Below are 19,461 nucleotides of genomic sequence, written 5' to 3'. Positions count from 1 at the left end.
GGTGTGCAGCCCTAGGACCAGGGACCACATCTGCATAGGAGAACAAGCAGAGAGTTGAAAAAGATGCAGGAAAGGTGAAGTTTAGGCTCCGGGGGACAGTTTCCTACCCATTTTGCTTTAAGCTGCAGCCAAGGTGAGAGCTGTGCCTGGGGTGATGCTCGCAGGGGAGCCTGTGGGAGAGGACAACCAGAGAGACAACTTCCCAGTGTCGTTGTGGGGCACACAAAAAAAGCAGGCTGTAAAACCCTTCCCTATGCTCCCAAGCCTCCCAGAGAAGGGGCAGGAGCCCTGGGGCACTCAGGGGTCAGCGTTTGGGTCCCCAAATAGCCAGGGGATGGAGAACACCCAGGGCAGAGATGTCCCCGGGGCACCATCCCCAGCGGAGCTTCATCAGAGAGCAGAAAGGGGAACGGTAGGAAACAGAAACACCTGAAATGAGGCTTCTGGTCGCTGCTGGATACGTGCCTGTATAAAACCATGGCACAGAGCAGGCTGGAGCCCTGCAAGCCCAAGGGGAAGCACAGCACCAAGCAGGGCTGGCGCTCAGCCCTATGCCAAGGATGCTCAGCTGAGGCTGGGCCGGTTGTTGCTCAGATTGGATGGGCACAAGCACCCCGTGGGTACCCCAGAGAGCTCATAAATAACCCGAGAGATGTGCAGGGCTCCCCAGCACAGGAGAAGGGAAATGAGCAGCTCCCTACAGGCACAGACCCCTGGCAGCCCCCCTTTCATCCTTCCCAGGGACCCAGGAGGTGGCCTGCCCCCAGCAAGGGCAGGGATTTTATGCTAAGCGCCAGCAGATTTGGGGCCGCAGCCCTAAATTTGCTTCTTTGCAAAGCTCTGCTTTCAAAAGGAACTTACACCTCCCTTTTACATCTTATTTTCTACCACTTGCAGGCCAAACCATGCAACACTGCTGCCCCAGCAAGACCTCAAGGATGAAAGCAAAAGCTGATTGCCCCCCACCGTGGAAACAAACACCTCCAATTCTGTAGGAAAATCACAGCAAAGACTCACAAATCCCCCAGCACGCAGCAGGGATCAGCACAATCCCCGGCCGTGGAGGAGGGAGCAGCCTGCTGCTGCCAGCCCCATGCAGCATGGGGGCCAGCGTGGGGTCCCACGAGCACAGGGGGCAAAAACTTTAGCCACCAAAACGCCCATTTCCAGCCCCAAACCCATGAGCTGATCAAAAACCCACAGCGTTTGCACCTCAGGAATGGAAGGGGGCAGAACCCTCCTGGTGGCACCTCCATGCCCAAAGCCACCTGCCCTGCAGACCCTCCTCCTCCTCAGGATGAAGGAGCAGGTTGCAGCTCCTGGCACCAGGACGGCACCAGGACAGCACCACGGTGCCCCCCTCACAGACCACCACAGCCCCCATCACCCCCCAGCTTGGCTTTCCCTGGGGACATCCCCTATTTAACGCCTGGGTTTGGGTGGGGTTTCCCCTATTACTCCCAGGCTGAGCACATTTGGGTAATTGGTTTAATGAGGGATTAATTACTGCCATCCCCTTCCCAGCAGGCAGAGATTAAGCTCATCCTCTTCGCCTTTTGGGGTCCAGCAGGTGCTCAAGGCGGGTTCAGCACCTCACCCCAAACCTCACCCCAGCCCCAACCCCGAGCGAGGAGCTCCATCTGCAGGCATCGCCCAGCCTTGCCTCGGGGACCCCCAAAAACTGCTCGGTGCCCCCGATATTTGGGGGATATTTGGGGAGCGGGGCTGCAGCGCATCCTCCGGGCACCCCAAATCCTCCAGCCCCAGGGCTGAGGGCTGCGGGATGAAAAAATTATCAAGCAGTGGACTGAAAAGCCTCAGGGCAGGCACCAGAGGGAGTCGCAGCTCCACCGTACGCCTGCCCTGATGGTCATTTCACCAAAATATTGGTGCAAGAAGCTCCAAAAGGGCGAACATCCAAGCATCCCTGTGGCCGATCCCCGGCTCCCTTTGTCCCAGGGGATGCTCGCGTCCTTCGGTGCTGCGGGGCTGGGGAGATGCAGGATCCGGCCGTGGCCATTCGGTCACCCCACGTGCTCCCAGCCCTGCCAGGACGTGGCGAGGCCATGCTTTTAACTCAAATAACTGTCCTCCCTGCTGCTGTACCCGGCTGTCTGCAGACAGCACTGGGGCAGCAGGACGATGGCAAGCACGAGATGCCAACGGAGCCCGGACAAACCCGGGCTGTAAACCACCAGGACCCATCCCTGCACACACGCACCCCAAATCCCTCCTGGGGACTCGCTGTACATTCCCCACCGGCCCTTTCATCCACCGCCGGAATGTCCCGATACCATACCGGGACCGTGTTTTCATTTTTTTTTTTCATATCAGCTGTGAATAAAGCAGCTGTCATCCACCCCCTGCTCCATCCCGGCTTAATTTCAAAAGCCTGGCTGGAGGTGTCAACTAATCACAGACTTCCTCCACTTAGCAGCTCAGGGCACAGGTAATCATTAGGTTGTGTTCCTCCGCTCTTGCCCCGACCGAAACTGCTTGCCCCCACCCCTGGGTCCCTGGCGTCACCTCCTGGCAAGGTGTTACCCAACGCGGGGCTCGCTGCAGGATCCGTCCCGCTCCGCGAAGCCGAGCCTCCCACCCCGCAGCTCTGCACGGGCACCGCTCTTTGCATCCCCTTCTGCCCCCAAAAGAGGGAAACACAGGTCTCTGTGGGTGAGGGGGGCACCTGCCATCTCTCCAGCTGCATTTGGTGGCCGAATACTGGGGGTGATGCAGCGGGGAGGTGGCTGCTTGTTGCCAGCACCAGGTTTTTTTATTCACAGCCATTTGGCCCCATCAGCACCACGATGCGCGTCGGAGAGATGCGCTATGGTCCTCAGGAATTAAATACGGATTTCACACACACAACACTGCCCAGCCCCAGCCCCCCTGCTCTGCGATGCCCTCCTGGTCCCCAGCCACCAGGACGGCCACACACGTGTCCCCGCGGCCGGGCGCTGAGCCCCACGGGCAGGTCCCCAGCACCAGCCGCCCACATGAAACTTTTACCGCTCTGCGCGGGCAGAGGCTCTCCGGGCTGCGTCCTCGGCCCTCTCTAGGAACAAGGGACTCTCCCAGCCTGCTGGCACTGCGGTGGCACGGGGAGGGACACGGGGCAGGATGGACCCTGTGGGATGCTGGGGTCCTGAGCCCCCTGTGAAGCTTTCCTGAGCCTGGCAGGACTCAGCACGGCTGCACTGATGGCGGTGCCGTTCGTGGAGTTTATTTTTCAAAGCCAGGCTTCCTGGTCAGCTCCATTGACCAGAAGGGGCATGGGTGAGGAGAGCAGGATACTGCCTGGCACCAGAATCCCGTTGCCTTTTCCTCCAGGACTATCGGGACATGTCTGTCTGGGTTGTTGTGTTTGCCCGGGCTTAGGAAAACAGAGATAAGCCCTGACGAGAACCTCTGCCTGGACTCCGTCACTGCTTTTGGTAGCTCATGGGATGCCAAACAGGATCCTTCCAGAAACCAGAAACACCTGCAAGATAAAAAGCTTTGTGCTCGTTAAAAATACACCCCCAAATCCGCCTGCTGATTACAAAGCAGCCCTCCCAGCACCTAGCCACCAGATAAAGGGCTGCACGATGCCGTCCCTGCGCCCGGGATGGGCACCGCAGCGGGGCTCGGTGCCACGCAGGGAGCACGAGGCCACCCGGGGCCAGGCGGGCAGAGGGGAAGGCAGGGCACGCGTGGCCGTGATGTAACCTGCCTCCGGGGCCGTCCCTGGAAGGGCGCGAGCCGCCCGGCCGGGGTGGGAAGCCAAGGCGCTGCGTCACTCCCGCGGGCTGTGGGTTTGGGTGGGAGCCAAAGGGCTGCCCGAACCGCGCCGGGCTCCAGGAACGCGTGCAGTGTCGGCAGGTCTCGCGTGCTAGCAGCCTATTTCCCTGCTTCCAGACGCTGCAGGAAGGCGATGGTCAAGGCAGCGGGGCTGGGGAGAGGGTTTGCTGTTGGGTCCCTGCTCCCCCCAGCTGGGAACGGGCTCTTGGCCACGTCCTCCCGTGTCCCCAGTAGCCCTGGGGACACATCCAGACAATACCCAGCACGTCCTCCCTGCCTGTTCCCGTCTCTTTCCAGAGGGAAAAGGGGCTGAGTGCCCCAAGCCCAGCACCCCAGGGAAGAGCCCCCCATCTTTTGGGGCAGGGGTGGCCCCCCGGAGCCTGCTGCGGGTGCCAGCGCACCGAGGGCAGGCTGTGTTTAAGGCAAGCGCTCGGATGCACCTCGCCAGCCACAGGGATAACTCACGCACCACCTGGCAGCTATTTCATCAGCACGGCCAGACCCATAAAACCAGTTAGCTTGGAAAAACAGGGACTCTGCTTAATGACAGCTTTGGAGCCCTGGTGCTCCGGGTCCCAGTCCACTGCGGGAACATCTGGCAGAGCCCACGGGAGGTGCGCATCAGCCCCAGCCCTGTCGGGAGCACAGGGTGAAGCAGACGTCCCCCAGGCACAGCGAGCTGGCATTCTGCAGGCTCCTAGGAAGATGCAAGCACCACAAAAGCTGCTAAATGCTGCTAGGGGTTGGCAGAAATACAAGGTCTCCCCAACCCCACTTCTCCAGGTTTCCACCTGTCCCTCAGGGCTGATCCAGGCACATGCAAGGCGCTGCTCGGTAATCCCAGTCTGAGGACTGGGAGCCACCCTGACCCAGGCAACCTTTTATTTCTGATTTTATTTCTGAATTTATTTATGGTTTTATTTCTGATTTTATTTTTGTCTTCGGCCAGGCCTGGCTGGGATCGGGGTCAGCTGCAGCCGCCGTGCCCCAGTGCCTGCCCGCGGGAGGGCAAAGTGGGGCAAAGCGAGAGAGGGAGGAGGCCATGGAGAAAAAATAATAATAATATAAAGATCTTAGAATAGAAACCAGGTTACGGCTAAACTGTGGGTGGCAGGAGCTGTCGTGGCAGGTAGAGGTGGCTGCTGTGCCAGCCCAGGGGAGCGGGACCTCATGGCCCAGGGGACCGCTGTCCTCATGGCACAGCTGGCTCCTGCCCGTGCCGAAGCCCTTAAATTTTGAGGGTCCTTGGGCTGGAGGGTGCAGGGGGAGAGGGGTCACTGGGACACGGCTAAGTGCGAAATGGACAGAAGCTCAGACCTAATTCGAGCCCTGAGGCCGGCGGGGTGCGGGACTGCCGTGCCCAGGAGCTGCTGCTGGCACAGGGGCAGCTGGATGGAGGCTCAGCGGAAACAGAGAATGAAATAGCAGCTCTGCGGGGGAAAAATAAAATAAATAAAAACAGATTTTTTTTCCCCCTCCTTTCTTCCTGAATGGGAAAAAGAACAATCAACAATGAGCCAAGCCCTGTGCAACGCAGATAAGCCCGACCTCCCACGGCGTGGCGGTGGGACCGGCGTCAGCGGGCGGCTGGCACGGCCGGAGGCTGCCCCGCCGCAGGCAGCGGGCTCACGAGGTGCCTCCAGCAGCGCCAGCCCCAGGAGCCCGCGGGTGGCCGGAGCTGCCCCAGGTCCCCGCTGGGCTGCGGCCAGCTGGAGCCAGGCATGGCCACGGCAAGGAGCTGATAGTGGGATTTACAGATAGCGGAGTTCTGGGAATGGCTGCGGTACCCGGCACAAGCCCTGTTCCTGAGCAGGACGTCGCCTTTCCCGCACGGCGCAGGTGATGCCCTTGGAAGTGGGGTGGTTTGCTGGGGGAGCAGTGAGTAAGGCTCGGGCTCTGTTGGGAAAAGGGGTGAAACCGGTGCCCGGGGAGATGATGGGAAGTCTTTGAGAACCCGGGGCTCAGCCTGCACATGGACCCATGGCTTCCTGAGCCCACGGACCACGCTGGGGAAAAAAAAGTGTCACCCAGGATTTATCTGGCAGCTCCAGGCTGGGAGAAAACTGCCCACAAAACAAACAAACAAACAAAAAACAACCCTGAAGGTTGAACGCTGTGCATCACATCAGAAATCATCCCCGTGGCCTCTGCTCTCCCCAACACCAGGCCTCCCTTTCCCATAGTGAGCGGTCCAGCAGTCCAAAAATTACCTTTCCAGAAAGCGTGTCCACAGCAACCTCGTGAGTGGTTTTTAGATATGCATCCATGGTGCGTGGTGAAGTCAGACCCATCTCCATCCATCCCTTGGGAATGCCCTGCCCACGGCAGGGCCAGCCAGGGCTGCTGGGAGACACAAAGTGCTGCTGGCTTCCCCCTCTTCTTTCCTTGCTGCTTCTTTCCTGATGATTTAGGGGGAAAAAACAGCATAAAAAGGTGCTTTTGTTCAGCCACCAGCCCCGGTGCTGCCGTGCCCAGATGCTGCTGCCAGGGCTGGGGCAGCACCGGGCACCACCTGCCCTTGGGGTGATGGGACCGGGGGTGCTCAGCCCCCTCCGGAGGGGAAGGTGCCTGTCCCGTGTCACCTCCTCCAGCCCCTGGTGTCCTTGTGGTGCCTGGAACAGCCAGGGGAATCTGGTCCCCCCGAGGGGCTGCATGCAGGGAAGACCCCCACACACACACACACACCAACAGCCCCAAGCCTCCCAGGAGGCACCCACAGCACCCGGACCCTCTGCGTCACCTCACCCACGGGTGAAGCCAGCCCAAGCTCGGGGACACGGGGACACGGGACTGGTGCTGCCCGGGGAGAGGCGGTTTGAGCACGGCACATTCCTGCCCCTGGAGCCCCGCGCAGCCCCGGGCGTGAGTAATGCCCCGGGCTGGCTGCCTCGAATACCTGGGGCTGATCTATCGCCCGCGTGCCGGTGGGCGAGGAGGCGATGAGCACGGCAGATCACGCTGGCACGTCGCACGGCCGCCCCGTGCGGGTGTCCGGCCGGGAGCTTCCCGCTGACGCCGCCAATGGGGCTGGGCCGCTCAGCACCACGTCCCGGCACCGTGCCCTGCTCTTCCGTGCCAGCTCCCACCCGCTCGCTCCAGGCAGAGCCCCCCGCGCCAGCCACAGCACGTGGACACCGCCACTTCTCCAACCCTCTCCAAACCAGCTTTTGCCTCTCTGTGCACCGCAGTGCCCTTTTTTTGCACCCCTGGGAAGCTCACGTACACCCCTCTGGGTCTCACTGCGGGGTGCCAATGAACCCCAGGGCTTCCCCAGGGGATGCCCAGCACAAGGAGGGGGCTGGGCTGCTGCCCCCCTTCCCGCAGGTCCCTCCTGGAGCGGGAGCAGGGCTCTGGCAGCAAACGAGCCGGCGGTGCTGCCGGCAGCCTGCCCTCGTGGGCTTGTGTAAGCTCTTACGTCAGGCAGCGCCGAGCCAGCTCCTGCCTCCTGCTTCCCTCCTGCCTGTGCCAGCACCGCAGCAGCTCCCGGGGCCCAAAGCTCAGGGTCCTGCACCCTGGGGATCCCCGCTAATCCCTGGGGACCCCCAGACCCTGCTGGGACAGGAGGGTGCTCGTCCTTCCCCTGGGGAACAGCCCTGCTTCGCACACAGCAGCCAGCCCTGTCGTCTTCTCCTGGAAGCCAGCAAGCAGACAAACAGACGATGTCTTTATGCTTCAGTATTTAATTTCTAATTTATTTTTTTAATTTAAGAAACCGTGTGCGGATGATGAGCTGGGACAGGCGCATGGAGAGCCTGGACCTGGCACCACGGGGCAGAAGCGGGAGGTGGCACCATGCTCTGTCCTCTTTGCTTTGCCCCAGCGGCACAAAGCAGCCAAAGCCCAGTGCTCCCCAGCCTCACACCCTCCTCTTCCTCCTCCCCAGACACCAGCGTCTTCCTCGCCCCCACGGCTCAGCCTCCCCAGCTGCTCAGAAGCACCGCGGGAGCGCAGCGGTGCAGGGCGATGCCAAGGGGCTCCGTGGGGGGTGTTAATGGGAACAGCCCCCCCCGGGCACGGCCACCCCATGGACAGGCACCACAGGGCAGAGGGGCAGGATGCGGCCAGGGCTGCTCCCCAGCCGGCAGCGCAGACAAGCCTGGCACAGCCCAGCGGGTGCCCAGAGAGTCTCCAACACCCCAGCAGCCCCTGGCGCGCTTCCCAGACCCGCCCAGCCGGGTTTCGGGGTGCTGGAGGCGGGCTGGGGCACCAGGGCAGCAGGGCAAATGCATTCCCCAGGGTTGGAGAGGGCAGGATGCCGTGCCAAGAACAGCATGCATCCATCTGCTCACCTCCCCTTCCCAGCTGCAAGAAGCAGGGAAAGGACCCATGGAGACTGCACCTGGAGGTGCAACCAGTGGCCAGCTCGCAGCATCCTCAAGGGATGCAAGAAATGGATAGTGAGGGCCCGTGCATGTGTTGGCATGAGTGGCTGTGCTCATGCATCGCTGCTGGGCACCCAAGGACGGGGCTTGCAGGTGCCGTTCGTGGGTTGCAAGGTGCTGCAGGGTTTGCTCGAGCACCCGGCTGCCTTATGTAAGAGAGCGGGAGCGCGGCGGGGATCAGCCCTGGTTTGTAGGTCAGAAAATGGAGGCGCGGGGCAGCTGAAGGCTTGGGCTGGGTCAGCCGGTGAGTCAGTGCCAAAGGAGGGACCGGCGCGGCGGAGGCTTTATTAGCAGGTGAGGGGTGGAGCGAGGCTTCGGAGGCAGGCGAAGGCAACGCCGAGGCGCAGCATCAGCCGAGCGGGGTCTCACCATCCCACCCGGTGTCCCCAGCTCCCCCAGTCCCCGACCTGCCGGCTATGGGGTCTCACTGCCCTCGCTGACGGCACCCGAGCCCCCCGTGCCCTGCCGTAGCCCCGCACCTCGACACCCGGCCGCGGCGGTGCCAGGACGCCGGTGATGGAGCAAGGTCAGTGAAACAGGTTTCTCCTCCTCGGTGCCTCCACCAGGGTGCTGTGATTCGCCCTTCCCCGTGCAGGCTGGGGAGCTGCGGACTCGTTGACAGCGGCTCTCGTTAGCTCGGTTATTGACCCGGGATGGGGCCGCTGGTACTGAACTCAGCAGCTCGAGCGGCCGCCTCGTGCATCTCCCCTTCAGTCCCCGTGCAGGTGGCTTTGCTGCAGCTCTTCCCCCAAATTCACAAAGACTTTTTGTGCTTGGAGACCCCTCCGTGCCAGAGAGGAGTGCTGTGAAACACAAAACCCGTGGGACACGGGGCTGTGGTGGATGAAATACGGGGTGCTCACGGGGCTGCTGGTGAGCCGTGTGGTGCCAGGGGACCCCCTGGGGGCTTGGGGAGCGCAGCCCGGGCTGACCCCGCTGCCGTGGTCTGCGGCTGCCCCGGGTGCCAGCTCGTGGCCACGCTTGCCCAAGGGGTTGGTGCTGAGCCCAGGGGTTGCTTGCGAGAAGGGCCAGGCTGGGGTGGTCACAGAAGGGATGAAAGCAGCACCTGGGCCAGGGGTCAGGATCCTTCCTCTATTCTTTCCAGGCTTTTTGCAATCTCTTTGGAGTGCCCATGCTCTCCTCTGCATTTTTTACCCGTGTGCCACCACCATGTACCAGGGACGGGCACACATGGAGGCTGCCCGTCCCTGCAGCGGGTTTGTCCCCAAAACACAGTCAGAGCCACCCAGGGCAGCATCCCCATGGCCATGGCAGGGTTTTGCAGAAATGCAGCCAAGCAAGACAATGGTAGGGAAACAAAGGGATGCTGTGCCCAGCCAGACCCATCCCTACCCCTCCTGAGAGCAGGGGCCAGCCTCGGATGAGACCAGCACCGTACTCAGCCCCGCACCGCAGCCTGGGGTCCGGGACAGCTGGAGGCAACCCACAGGAAATCTCAGCAGCACCACGGCTTGAATGCTCGTGCAGGACTTACTGCGTGGGTGCGGGTGGATTTGGGGCTTTGGGGTCCTCTTGCAGCCTTGTACTTGCTGATCCAGCCTGGTGCAGTCCCGCGGTGGGGTCGGGTGGCCCTGCTGTCACTCCCCAGCATGGTGGGTCTCCCCTGCTCCTGGCCCTGCAGGGACCTGGTCTGGCATCAGGCAACGCTCGCAAGCTGGAGCTCAGTGTCTGCAGTCGGGAAAAAATGTTGTCAAAGGTTAAAGCAGTCCCACGGCCCATCCAGTGCCTTTGCCCCGGGTGCCCTCCCCGTCCCGCTGCTGCCAGGGCCATCAAGGAGTGGGTGTCAGCACAGTCCCAGGGCTTCTGCCCCAGCTTCACGTGGCTCATGTGGGACATGTGCCATCACTGGGGGCTCTCAGGATGCTTGGTGCCCTCCCCCTGGGGCTGCACAGCAGCAAAAGGAGCTGGGGATCACCCCCTGGCATGTGCTGCAAACTGCAGTGCGTTCATCCCCAGCAGCACCACGATGCGGGAGGGATCCAGACCAATGCCAAGCACCTGAGCACAACCACATCTCCACCCCGGCCAAACCCCCCCAGGTAGAGGTCCCCAGCTCTGAGCCCTTTAACCTCTCCCTCTCTCCATGCTGTCGGGGAAGGAGATGGGCAGCAGACAGCTGGATGTCCAACTTCCAGGAGACCCTTAGCACCCCTTAGCCCCCAGCCTGAGCACCAAGGGTCTGGGTTTTCACCACCGACATCACCACAGCTGTGCTTGGAGGCATTTCCTTCCATGTTTCAGCAGAAACAGCCTGGTGCTGCTGCTGAGACTGGAAAAGGTTTCTGCAGCCCCAGCCCCACAGCAAACATGTGCGTGCAGTGCCATGGCAAAGCCGAGCATCACCTGCCAGGCACCGGCCAGCTCGCAGCTGGATTCCCCATGCTGTCCCCTGCAGGGCAGCAAATTCAGGCTGATCTGTGTCCAAGGGGCACTTTCAGTCCCACCAGCCCCGGCACGATGTAAGGAGAAGCGCTGGGATTCAGAGCTGTGCCCTGCACACTGCTCTGCCCCCGTGTCCCTGCGATGCTTGGTGCCATCCCCCAGCTCCCCCAGACCCCAGCTGGGAGCAAGCCGGGGCCATCAGTAGTAGGGAGATAGCTTTGGCCCCAGGATGCTTGGAGGCAGAACTCATGCCGTGCCCTGTTATTTGCTAACATTTATGAACCCTCCCCTCCCAGGGGGCAGTTTGGGTTTGAGAACCAGCCACAGAGGGTCCCAAAGCCATCATAACCCCCCAGCAAGGCGCCGCACCCAACCCTGGCCACACCAGTGCCATATTGGCACAGACCCCCCCATGGTGCTGCCTCCATCCTGGCCGTCCCCCTCCTGCCTGCGACGCACGTCGTTACTCAGCCGCCCGGCCAGGAAGTGAATCCCTGCCGGGATGGGCAGGAAATTGTTCAGCAAGTGGCGCGCACGCTGGCCCGGCAGGTCCCGGACCCTGGTGTCACCCCTCCGACTGGCACTGCCGGCGGTCACCGCTCCGGCTGCAGCGAGGAGCACCGGGCAGAGATGCTCCTGCCCAAGGGAGGTGCCTCCACCTCCGTGTGGTCACCGCCGGCCGTAGGACCTACCTGGTGTCCCATGGGCGATGGTCTTTTTGGTGCCCACCATCGGCACTGCTCAGCTTCAGCCGTCCCCAGAACCCTCAGCTGCCTTCTTCCTCTTCCAGATCGTGGTCTGGGGGCTCAGCATCTAGGGACAGGGAGAGAAAAAAAAGCACCGAGTGACAGCGTGTGCTGGCACATCGCCCTCACAGGGGCCGTGCTGCAGCTGGGGCATCGGCCTCACTCCTGGGGGCGATGCTCCTTCGGTCGAGGAGCTGGGGCTGGCCCAAGAGGCAGCTCGGGGATGGGGTGGCCGTGCTGGCTCCACTCCGTGCGCAGCGTCTCCTGCACCATCAGGGATGGGGGAACGTGTCCGAGCTAAACCCGGGGCACTGATGTTGCTGGGAAGCCTGATTTAACACAGGGAGCAGCATGGGGAGGTTTGGTGTTTGGGGCACTAAGGGACCCAGGTCCACGGGTTCCGTGCTGGGTCCGGCCACCCGAGCGGGCGCGATACCAGTGTTTGCTTGCTGGAAGCACGGGGCCAGGGAAACCTGCTGCCTGGCTGGGTTTCTGTTTGGTAGGGTATTTAAGGGTGTTCTCCAGGGTGTGCCAGCCCTGGCCTCCACCCTGCTTTCACAAGCACCCACTCCAAAAGGAGCTTGTTGATCTCGGCTGCAGAGGAGATGCAATTAGCACCGGTGAGATTCACCTGGCACGGCCGGGCTGCCGAGCAGCGCCGGGGCCTGGCTGGGACAAGGGACAGGGGACAACCACATTCCCTCTCCATGTCCCAGAGATGAGCGGAGCCCAGGTCCAACACAAGAGGTGCGGGATGCAGGGGACACATCCCAGGATGGGGGCATTGAGCATCCTGCCCTGCAAAGGCTGCATCCACGTGTGTCGTGGGAGATGGTCTGAAAAGAAAATGAGGAGCCACGGCCAAGCAATGTGCCTGAGCTCAAAGAGCTTTGGTGCCACAGCTCAATTTCAGTCTGTCTCCGTGGTTGTGGAGGTGAGCATGTCGTACTCGGGGCCAGCAAGCTTTGCAGCATTTCTGGGCTTGTTTGGAGCCTCGTGGGGTCCTGTCCCACGGCACTCAGGTACCGCCACATCCCTTCTCAGCCCAACCTTTTCCTGGAGGAGGGACGAGTTGGGAGAGGGGATCTTTGTACCTCTGTCAGCACCAGCGTGACTTCAGAAGCTGCTTGGGTGGTCCTAAATAAAAAGGGAGAGTTAGTGAGCGTGAAACCCCAGACACCCCCTGCGTGCCCACCTCCATCTCACCTGCACACCAGCCTGGGGTTATGGTGCTGAGCACGGTGGGTCCCGGTGGCCATCCCGGTGCTGCGCCGCGTCCCCACTGCCCCACAGCCCAGGCTGGCAGCGGGTCCCATCCTGCTCTCCCGGGCAGGGTCCCGGCAGAGGGAGCTGTGACATTTGTGAGCCGGGCACTGCTGTGCAGGCAGCCTGGGCTTGGGAGAGGGACGGAGGAAAGCCTCAGCCTGCGCAGGCTTGCTGCGAGTGCAGCACATGTGAGCACTCGCCCTTCTGCCTGCAAGTCACGCTGAGAATTATGCAGGACTACTTACTTAAAATCTAAAAGCTTTTTTAGCTGTTAAAAATACTTAAAAAGCAAAGGGCAGCTTTGGCCCGAGGTGCCTTTGCAAAGCTGCCTGATTACAGCTCCAGCTTGTGCTGCCCCCCGTTACACAAGAGAAAGCACAGCCATCACAGCCACAAAGGGACGAGTGTGGCCAGATCCCAGAGCTGGGGTGAGCACGGGGTGCCTGCCAGCAGTGCTCAGGTTATTCCTTCACATGTGCATCCTTGAGACGAGGCTGGATAAATACCCAGCTGTACCAGAGCCCGTTCCTCCAGCTCCCCATGCACCAAGCAAGCAGTCCTCTGCTTAGGGGCAGGATTTAAGCCCACGCATGTTCCTGTGCCCTGCCAGAGCAAGCAGTGTTTCTTGCAAAGGCTGGGCCTGGCTTTTCTCCCTGGAAGGACCGGCAGGATCCCGGGTCCTGCTCTGCAGCAGTGGGTGCACCCTTGGATAGCTGCTGTAACAGGGGGGCAGGATGTGACCGACAGCAATGAGCTGCCCCAGCCCGGATCTCAAAGATCCAGGAGACCTTCCAGTGCTTGCAGGACAAGCAGGGAGTTGGAAGGGCTCATCAGGGCCATAGTTTCATTCCTGCTGTGATCCATTTCGCAGCTGCTTGCAGCAGAGCAGTGCTGTACCTCTGTAAATAACCTGCGAGCTATCTGGTGGCGCTCCATGTGTTGTGGCTTGGCAATCTCACCTGAAGCTGTTCCAGCACCAATGATCCGGGCGGCATTTCTCTAATCCAGAGGTTTGCAGCACAGCCTGGACCAACATATTGGCAGTGCAGACAGGGTCTGGTGTGCACGGGGCTGCTGACCCTCCCATTAGGCTGTGTTACTGCTCAGGTGCGGGCCGGGCAGGCTGCAGGCCCCCAGCCCACCCCGCAAATGCTCCTTCCACCAGGAGCCATCCACAGGGCTCGTACATAAAATGCTGCAGTAGGAGCTCAGGAATTGAACGTAATGGTCAGTGAGACACGTGATGGGTCTGCATAAGACACCCAGTGCTGTGGATCAGAGCTGGGTTACGCATCGGGGCACTCGGACCAGGCTCTCCGCTGCGCCCGGGTGCAAATCCAGGCCCTTCTCACACCCTGCTTCTGCAGCCAAGCGCCCCGGAGATGGACAGACACACTGCCTCCGTGGGACGGCCATCTGGCCAGTGCAGTGAAGGACAACTACCAAGACATTTGGAACAGCATCTTCATTTCAGATTGGCACTTTCTAGGCAGCACGGACCAGACCCATGGATGTGCTGAGCACCCACTGGCAGAAGTCAGGGCTGGCAAATATCAAGCTGAACAGCCTCAAACCAAGGTAAGCAAAACTCCCTTCTGAAAACAGAGCATCAAACAACGTACCAACGCAAACAACGACCTTGAGAGCCGCCACGACACCCCAGCCCTCCTTCTCCTCCACCCAGCACTCCAAATCAACCACTTGCTCAAGAAAGAACATGTGTAATTATTTATTTTGGGTCCCCTTGGAAGTACCGTCGCACGGCTCCTTCAGTCCATGGCTTCGCGTGGTCTCTCGGCCCATGGCCGTGCAGTGCTCCAGCCACATGCGGCACGCTTGTTCCTGCAGGGAGCTGGTGACCACCGTCCCTTCAGGTCAGCAGGTGGAAGCTGCCCGGTCCCATCTCAGCAGCCGTCCTCCGCGCCACAAACTGCCCCAGAGCATCCCGCAGGCAGGGAGCAGAACGAGGGAGCAGGAGGGATGGATGGGGATGGATGTGGCTTTCAGCTGCCCCAGGAAGAGAGTCTCTGGCTTGTGTTTTCTGGCAACTTAGAACTGGTTTTTTGTTTGTTTGTTTGTTTGCTTTTTTTTAAAAAAAAAAAAAAGTAATAAAATGCTGCTGTTGCTATCTGCAAAAGGAAAGAGAAAAGGCTGTCAGTACCCTGGGGATCCAAGATTGAGCTGTGCTGGAAGGCAGCAGAACCAGCAAGAAACACACAGGTATTTGAAGGCTGGGAAGCCCAAACGACACAGTGGTTTGAGGTCTCAGCGGACGTGACAGCAGGGAGACCCCACTTATGCCTTCCATTCACCTCAACGGCAGGCCCGTGGTCCTCAAACCAAGCCAACCAAACCCTGGGAACACCGTAAAAGAGCAACAACTCCAACCCAGATAATGTAGTTTCAAAGTCTTGAGTAAGATCTGAAGCACCTGGGGAAGGATTGTGAATGCCACTGGGCACTGCCCTCAGCCGGCTCCCACTGGGCAACCAGGGCTGATTTCTTCATGCCTTCAGAAGGTGAAGAGTCAAGGCAAGCATGAGTGTGGTTGAAAATCCCAGCTACAGGGACTCAGAAGAATCAGACCACAGAGCAGTCTGCATTCATGTAGGTTATGAAACCAAACAAGGACTTCACGTCCTGCCAAGCCACACGAGGGCTGTTGAGTAACGAACACTATTGCCACCTCTCCGAACTCTCATCGTTTCCACACAAGCAGGAATTTGCCCACCCACAGAAGCACTGAGATTACCTGGGCTCCTACTTTTCCAAGTGGGTTGAAAACAAGACCTTACGTGATTCCAAATCTCTACCCGCTGAAAGGTTTAATCACTCAATGGTCCCATCTGCTACTTACAGTTCAGTGTCTACAATGACATCTGGCCTCTCCAGAGTCTGCCGTCTCCTCTGGATGGCATCAACTATCTTTTTCCTGGGGCCCAGTGGGATATTGATGCTCTTCAGGTCATTGTCTGAGCACAGCATGAGGGCCTCCAAGTCGATCTTTTCCTTCTTCAAGATGGAGATGAACTCAAACATGTGCAGGGAAGCCAGAAAAGTCTCCAAGGGGCTGGTGTCGGGTTCGTCATCATCATCTAATCCCAGCTCCACCTCGTCCCAGGGTAGGTCCTCTGCGTTCCTCTCCTGCAGGCTGTTGGCACTGCCAATGCTATCGTTGAGACTTGGCGAGCGCTGCAGGCGGCTCCGCAGTTTGACACCTAGCCCATCCGTGTCGCCTTCGCCCGGCATGCCGGCATCCTCCCGGCCGATCCCAAAGAGCCCACTGCTGACGTAGTTGCGCCTGAACACCATGGTGCCCAGCCCGGGACGGTTGAACAAGGAGTCGTGGCCAGAGTCGGTGCTGACTTCTGAGTGGGCCGAGTCCATGTGCAAACCCGGGTCACTTATGGCACGGGAGACGGTGTCTTCATCCGTGAGGAACATGTCTCTGATATTACGGCGGGTCCACTCCTTGGGGCTGGCGTATGTGCCCTGCTTCACAAACATCACGTCGTTCCCCAGCTGCAGGCCGGACAGAGAGCGCACGCTTTTCCTCCCATCCTCATAGATCTTGAATGTCCCATCCACCTGCTTCTTCTTCTCTAACTTCTTCTGTATTTTCGTCTTTCCCTTGGCTGTGCCGTGGATGGTGGCTTGTGAGTATGGCAGGGACGTCACCATAGACATGTGTTGGAACTTCTTGCTTAAGGTGCTACTCGAGTAGCTGGAGAAGCTCATGGTGTCTGAATTATCCGACATCTCCTTTCTGTACCGTTTCTCCATCCTCTCGTGGTGTTTCTTCTGCAGCTTCACGCAGTCCTTGATCCTCCGCTCGGCGTCACGGAAGGCCTTGTCCTTCAGCTTGCTCACCAGCTTGGGGTTGAGGCTGCTCTGCTTGGCAGCGATAGAGTCCAGGTAGCGCACGCACTCCATGTGCCCCTTCATGGCTGCCATGTCCAGCGGGGTGTGGTAGTCATTGTCCAGGCACCAGATGTTGGCCCCAAAAGAGATGAGGAAGGAAAGGCAGTTCAGGTGGCCGTTGGCTGCTGCCAGGTGAAGGGGGGTGTTCCCCCAGATGTCACATTTGTCTGGATCCCCCCTAGACAAGGAAAAGGACTGGTTAGCACGCAGGCTTGGCTGACAGACCACTGAGATATGTCGCAAAGAACAGGCTATTGCAGCTGTGCGGGGCAAATCAGTACAATGAACTTTTTTGTCCTCTTCTACAACCTAATTTTAAGACTTTTGGTGGTGCGGACAATGGCATGGATTCTCGTGCCTGACAGACAAGTCTGTAGTAATTCCCACAACTTGAATTCAGCTCTCAGGAGACACGTGTTCCTGCACCAAACCAGTTTTTGGAGGAAGACAGGCCGGATTCTGATTAGCCCAGAGCTGAGATACGAGGCTGATTCCAGCTCAGGCCTTAACATTTCAAACCTCAAACATCCCATTAAATACCACTCAGATCCCATCTCTGATTCTTGGCTTCGTTCAGGTTCCACCGAGCGCCATCCCCAAACACCGCTCCGTCCACCACGCCCTGGGTGGGACACCACAGCGTCCCACCAGGATGGCAGCACCGCCACGAAATGCCATCCACCCACTGCTGCACCTCCCCACCTTCCTCTTTGCTCGTGCCTGTGGGACTCCAGGGCCCCAAGGGCAAAACATCGGAGGGGAACAAGAGCGAGGGTGCTGGCATGGGCTTGGAGGATGGGGTTCTGTGGGGGTTTTTGCCACACCACGCTCGGTTTCAATTGCATGGCTCGAAGTGCAGTGGTATTAGCACATCCTGAGAATCCAGTTTCAGAGAAAGTGGAGATTAGGTTTCTGCACTCCTCAAGAGCCGGACACTCGACTAATGCAATTAGCATCTCTCCTCACACCATGCTGCCCCTACCCCAGTGCTGCTGATGGGGCACAGCTGCCTGCCCACATCTCCTGCCTCCTGTGGTGGGACAGACACAAACCTAGGAGTGAAGGGAGCTTCATCCTCCTGGCATTCCTCTGTATTTATGATCTGCTGAAACAAGAGAGAGTTCACACCCCTGCTGGCACCAGCTTTCGCTTGAGCGAGTGCGCTAATGCTATGCAGCCGGCAGCAGTATCAGTCAACACGGCGCTCTCCTTCATGCACATGGCCGAGGCAAAGCCTTTATTAAGGCTCCGCAGCTCCACCACCCTCTGGAGCAGCTCCCCTCGGGGGATCAGGGCTCTGCAGAGCCATGACTCAGCACAGCTCCTGCTGTTTCCTCACCACCCTTCCCAACGAGCTCCAGAGGAGCTCAACACTGCTCTCCCACCGCAAGGTGCCCAGCACCAGGCCCAGGTCTGCGGGGAAGTGTCTGCAAGAGGGTTCAGCCAGCTTGGGCATTGGGTTGCTTTCTGCAGGCCCTCAAGAGAAAGAGTGGAACCAGAAGTCCAGAAGGTGAATGCACCCTTGAGCCCCTCAGCCTGTTATTTTACTCCCGGCTGCCTCCTGTATTGATGAGATCTGCTGGGATCTGCAGAGCCCAGAACCCTCCCCAAGCCCCACATGTGCTGCAGCCCCTCTCACTTGAGAGAGGATAAGAGGTTACTTTGGAGAAAGACAGCGGTGATCACAAGAGCTGTGCTGCTTCACATCTCCAGCCCCAGAGCCCAAGCACGAGGCCCCGTAACAGGACGCCTTGGGAGCCACTACCAGGTTCCCTTGGTGGGAACATCTGCGGCTGCTCTCCAACACACACCTACTTTCACAAACCTTGTAGAAAATTAGTAAGTCTACAACTTGAGCCTTCTGGTAAGTTCAGCAACAGCTGGTCAAAAGATTCAAAACCGTGGAAGGAAACCAAGCCAGAAAGCTTGCCAAGCGCTGCGAGCCAGAAAGCTCACCAAGCCCTGCGAGTACAGCCCTCTTTCTGTATCCCAGATCCTACAAGATCTCTCACAGCAGCAGAGGAAGGCTTCAAAGATGAGGCCTGGAAGGGTGCTAGGTAGGAGAAAGGCCAGGAGGTTACAGGGACTGAGGAGCTGTGCAGCCAGCTGGGGAGGAGAGGAGCCGGTCCTGTGGCACCGCCACGCTCCTGGGGCAGTAACTCCTTAGCCCGCCCGTCTACCCTCGTAGTGACATGTCCAGGCTGGGAAATTCACGGGGGGATAAATATTTGATGATTTGCAAGAGAGGAGTAAATTATTGATGGGGCTGGATTAAAGAGCCAGCGAAACTGGAACTGCCAGAGCTGGCGGTGGGACTCCGGTGCGTGAAGGGTCCTTGGCTCGCTTCCATGTGCTCTGGGTGGGCACAAGGAGCTGTGTCAGCTCCCACGGGCACAGCCGGGGGCCAGGGCACCAGGAGGCTCCCCACAGGTACAGGGACTGGTGGTTTGGACAGGGACTTAAGCAATCTTGCTCCCCACGGCAAGCATGCAGACGCTTCATCCATACCGTACGTCTCAGGGCCCATTCTCTTCCTGGTTTGGCTGGCAAAAAGCAAAGCCAGAGAGGTCCCGGGGGATGCATATTTGAAGATCTGCTTTGCTCATGCTTTTCATTGCTTCAGAGAATAAGTGAGAGGAAAGAGCATCAAAAGCAGCTTTCCCTGGACATTTCCACTGCCTAGGAACAAAAGTATTAGAGCAAAATTAGATCTCTAGGTCCCTTTGTCCTATAAATGTCTGCCGGAGGCACTAAAAAACAGGAAAGAAGAATGGTGACTTGCAAAGTAGACCTGTGTGATCCAGCACCGATAATAAACACGAGGCCCTCCCTCTGGCAGGTGTCAGCCTGGGCAAAACTTCACCTCGAGGGTGCTGCACACCAGCAGATGCTGACTGCAGGGTCCACTAAGTGGGAACACATTTTAATAACAGGTGTGAAGCGCAGCGCTTCTCAGCTTCAAA

General features: G+C 59.3%; 2 protein-coding genes and 1 long non-coding RNA gene across 8 annotated transcripts in view; 1 reads left to right on the top strand and 2 right to left on the bottom strand.

The window, feature by feature from the left end:
* Positions 1-4,664: 4,664 nt before the first annotated feature.
* On the bottom strand, positions 4,665-13,710 carry LOC118175804. 4 transcript variants are annotated; one of them, XR_004755134.1, is made up of 4 exons: positions 11,258-13,710; positions 9,658-9,851; positions 5,991-6,179; positions 4,665-5,210 (listed from the first exon to the last, which is right to left on the bottom strand). It is a non-coding gene; the product is annotated as an uncharacterized LOC118175804 (long non-coding RNA). The 4 variants fall into 4 exon arrangements; XR_004755135.1 differs by lacking the exon at positions 4,665-5,210 and adding an exon at positions 5,255-5,676; XR_004755133.1 differs by lacking the exon at positions 4,665-5,210 and having other exon boundaries at positions 5,255-6,179.
* The window catches only part of OTOP2 (otopetrin 2), a 25,396-nt gene continuing 13,389 nt past the window's right edge, over positions 7,455-19,461 (top strand). For both annotated transcript variants that reach the window (XM_035342346.1, XM_035342345.1), the window contains exon 1: positions 7,455-8,688. The gene's annotated coding sequence lies outside the window, so the exon portion shown is untranslated. The remainder of the gene's footprint in view (positions 8,689-19,461) is intronic.
* Positions 14,291-19,461, bottom strand: part of USH1G (USH1 protein network component sans) — a 9,581-nt gene continuing 4,410 nt past the window's right edge. The window contains exons 2-3 of one of the 2 annotated variants that reach the window (XM_035342352.1): positions 15,435-16,676; positions 14,291-14,706 (exon numbers count right to left, since the gene is read on the bottom strand). In XM_035342352.1, the coding sequence (XP_035198243.1) occupies positions 14,703-14,706; positions 15,435-16,676 (1,246 nt within the window). In that variant the 3' untranslated portion in view covers positions 14,291-14,702. Of the gene's footprint in view, positions 16,677-19,461 lie in introns of both variants that reach the window. The other variant, XM_035342351.1, reaches the window with a different exon arrangement.

This window comes from Oxyura jamaicensis, chromosome 18 (genome assembly GCF_011077185.1).
Source record: "Oxyura jamaicensis isolate SHBP4307 breed ruddy duck chromosome 18, BPBGC_Ojam_1.0, whole genome shotgun sequence".
Lineage (NCBI taxonomy): Eukaryota > Metazoa > Chordata > Aves > Anseriformes > Anatidae > Oxyura > Oxyura jamaicensis.
The sequence above is the reverse complement of the archived record's forward strand: the minus strand, read 5'-3'. Positions and strand labels throughout refer to the sequence as shown.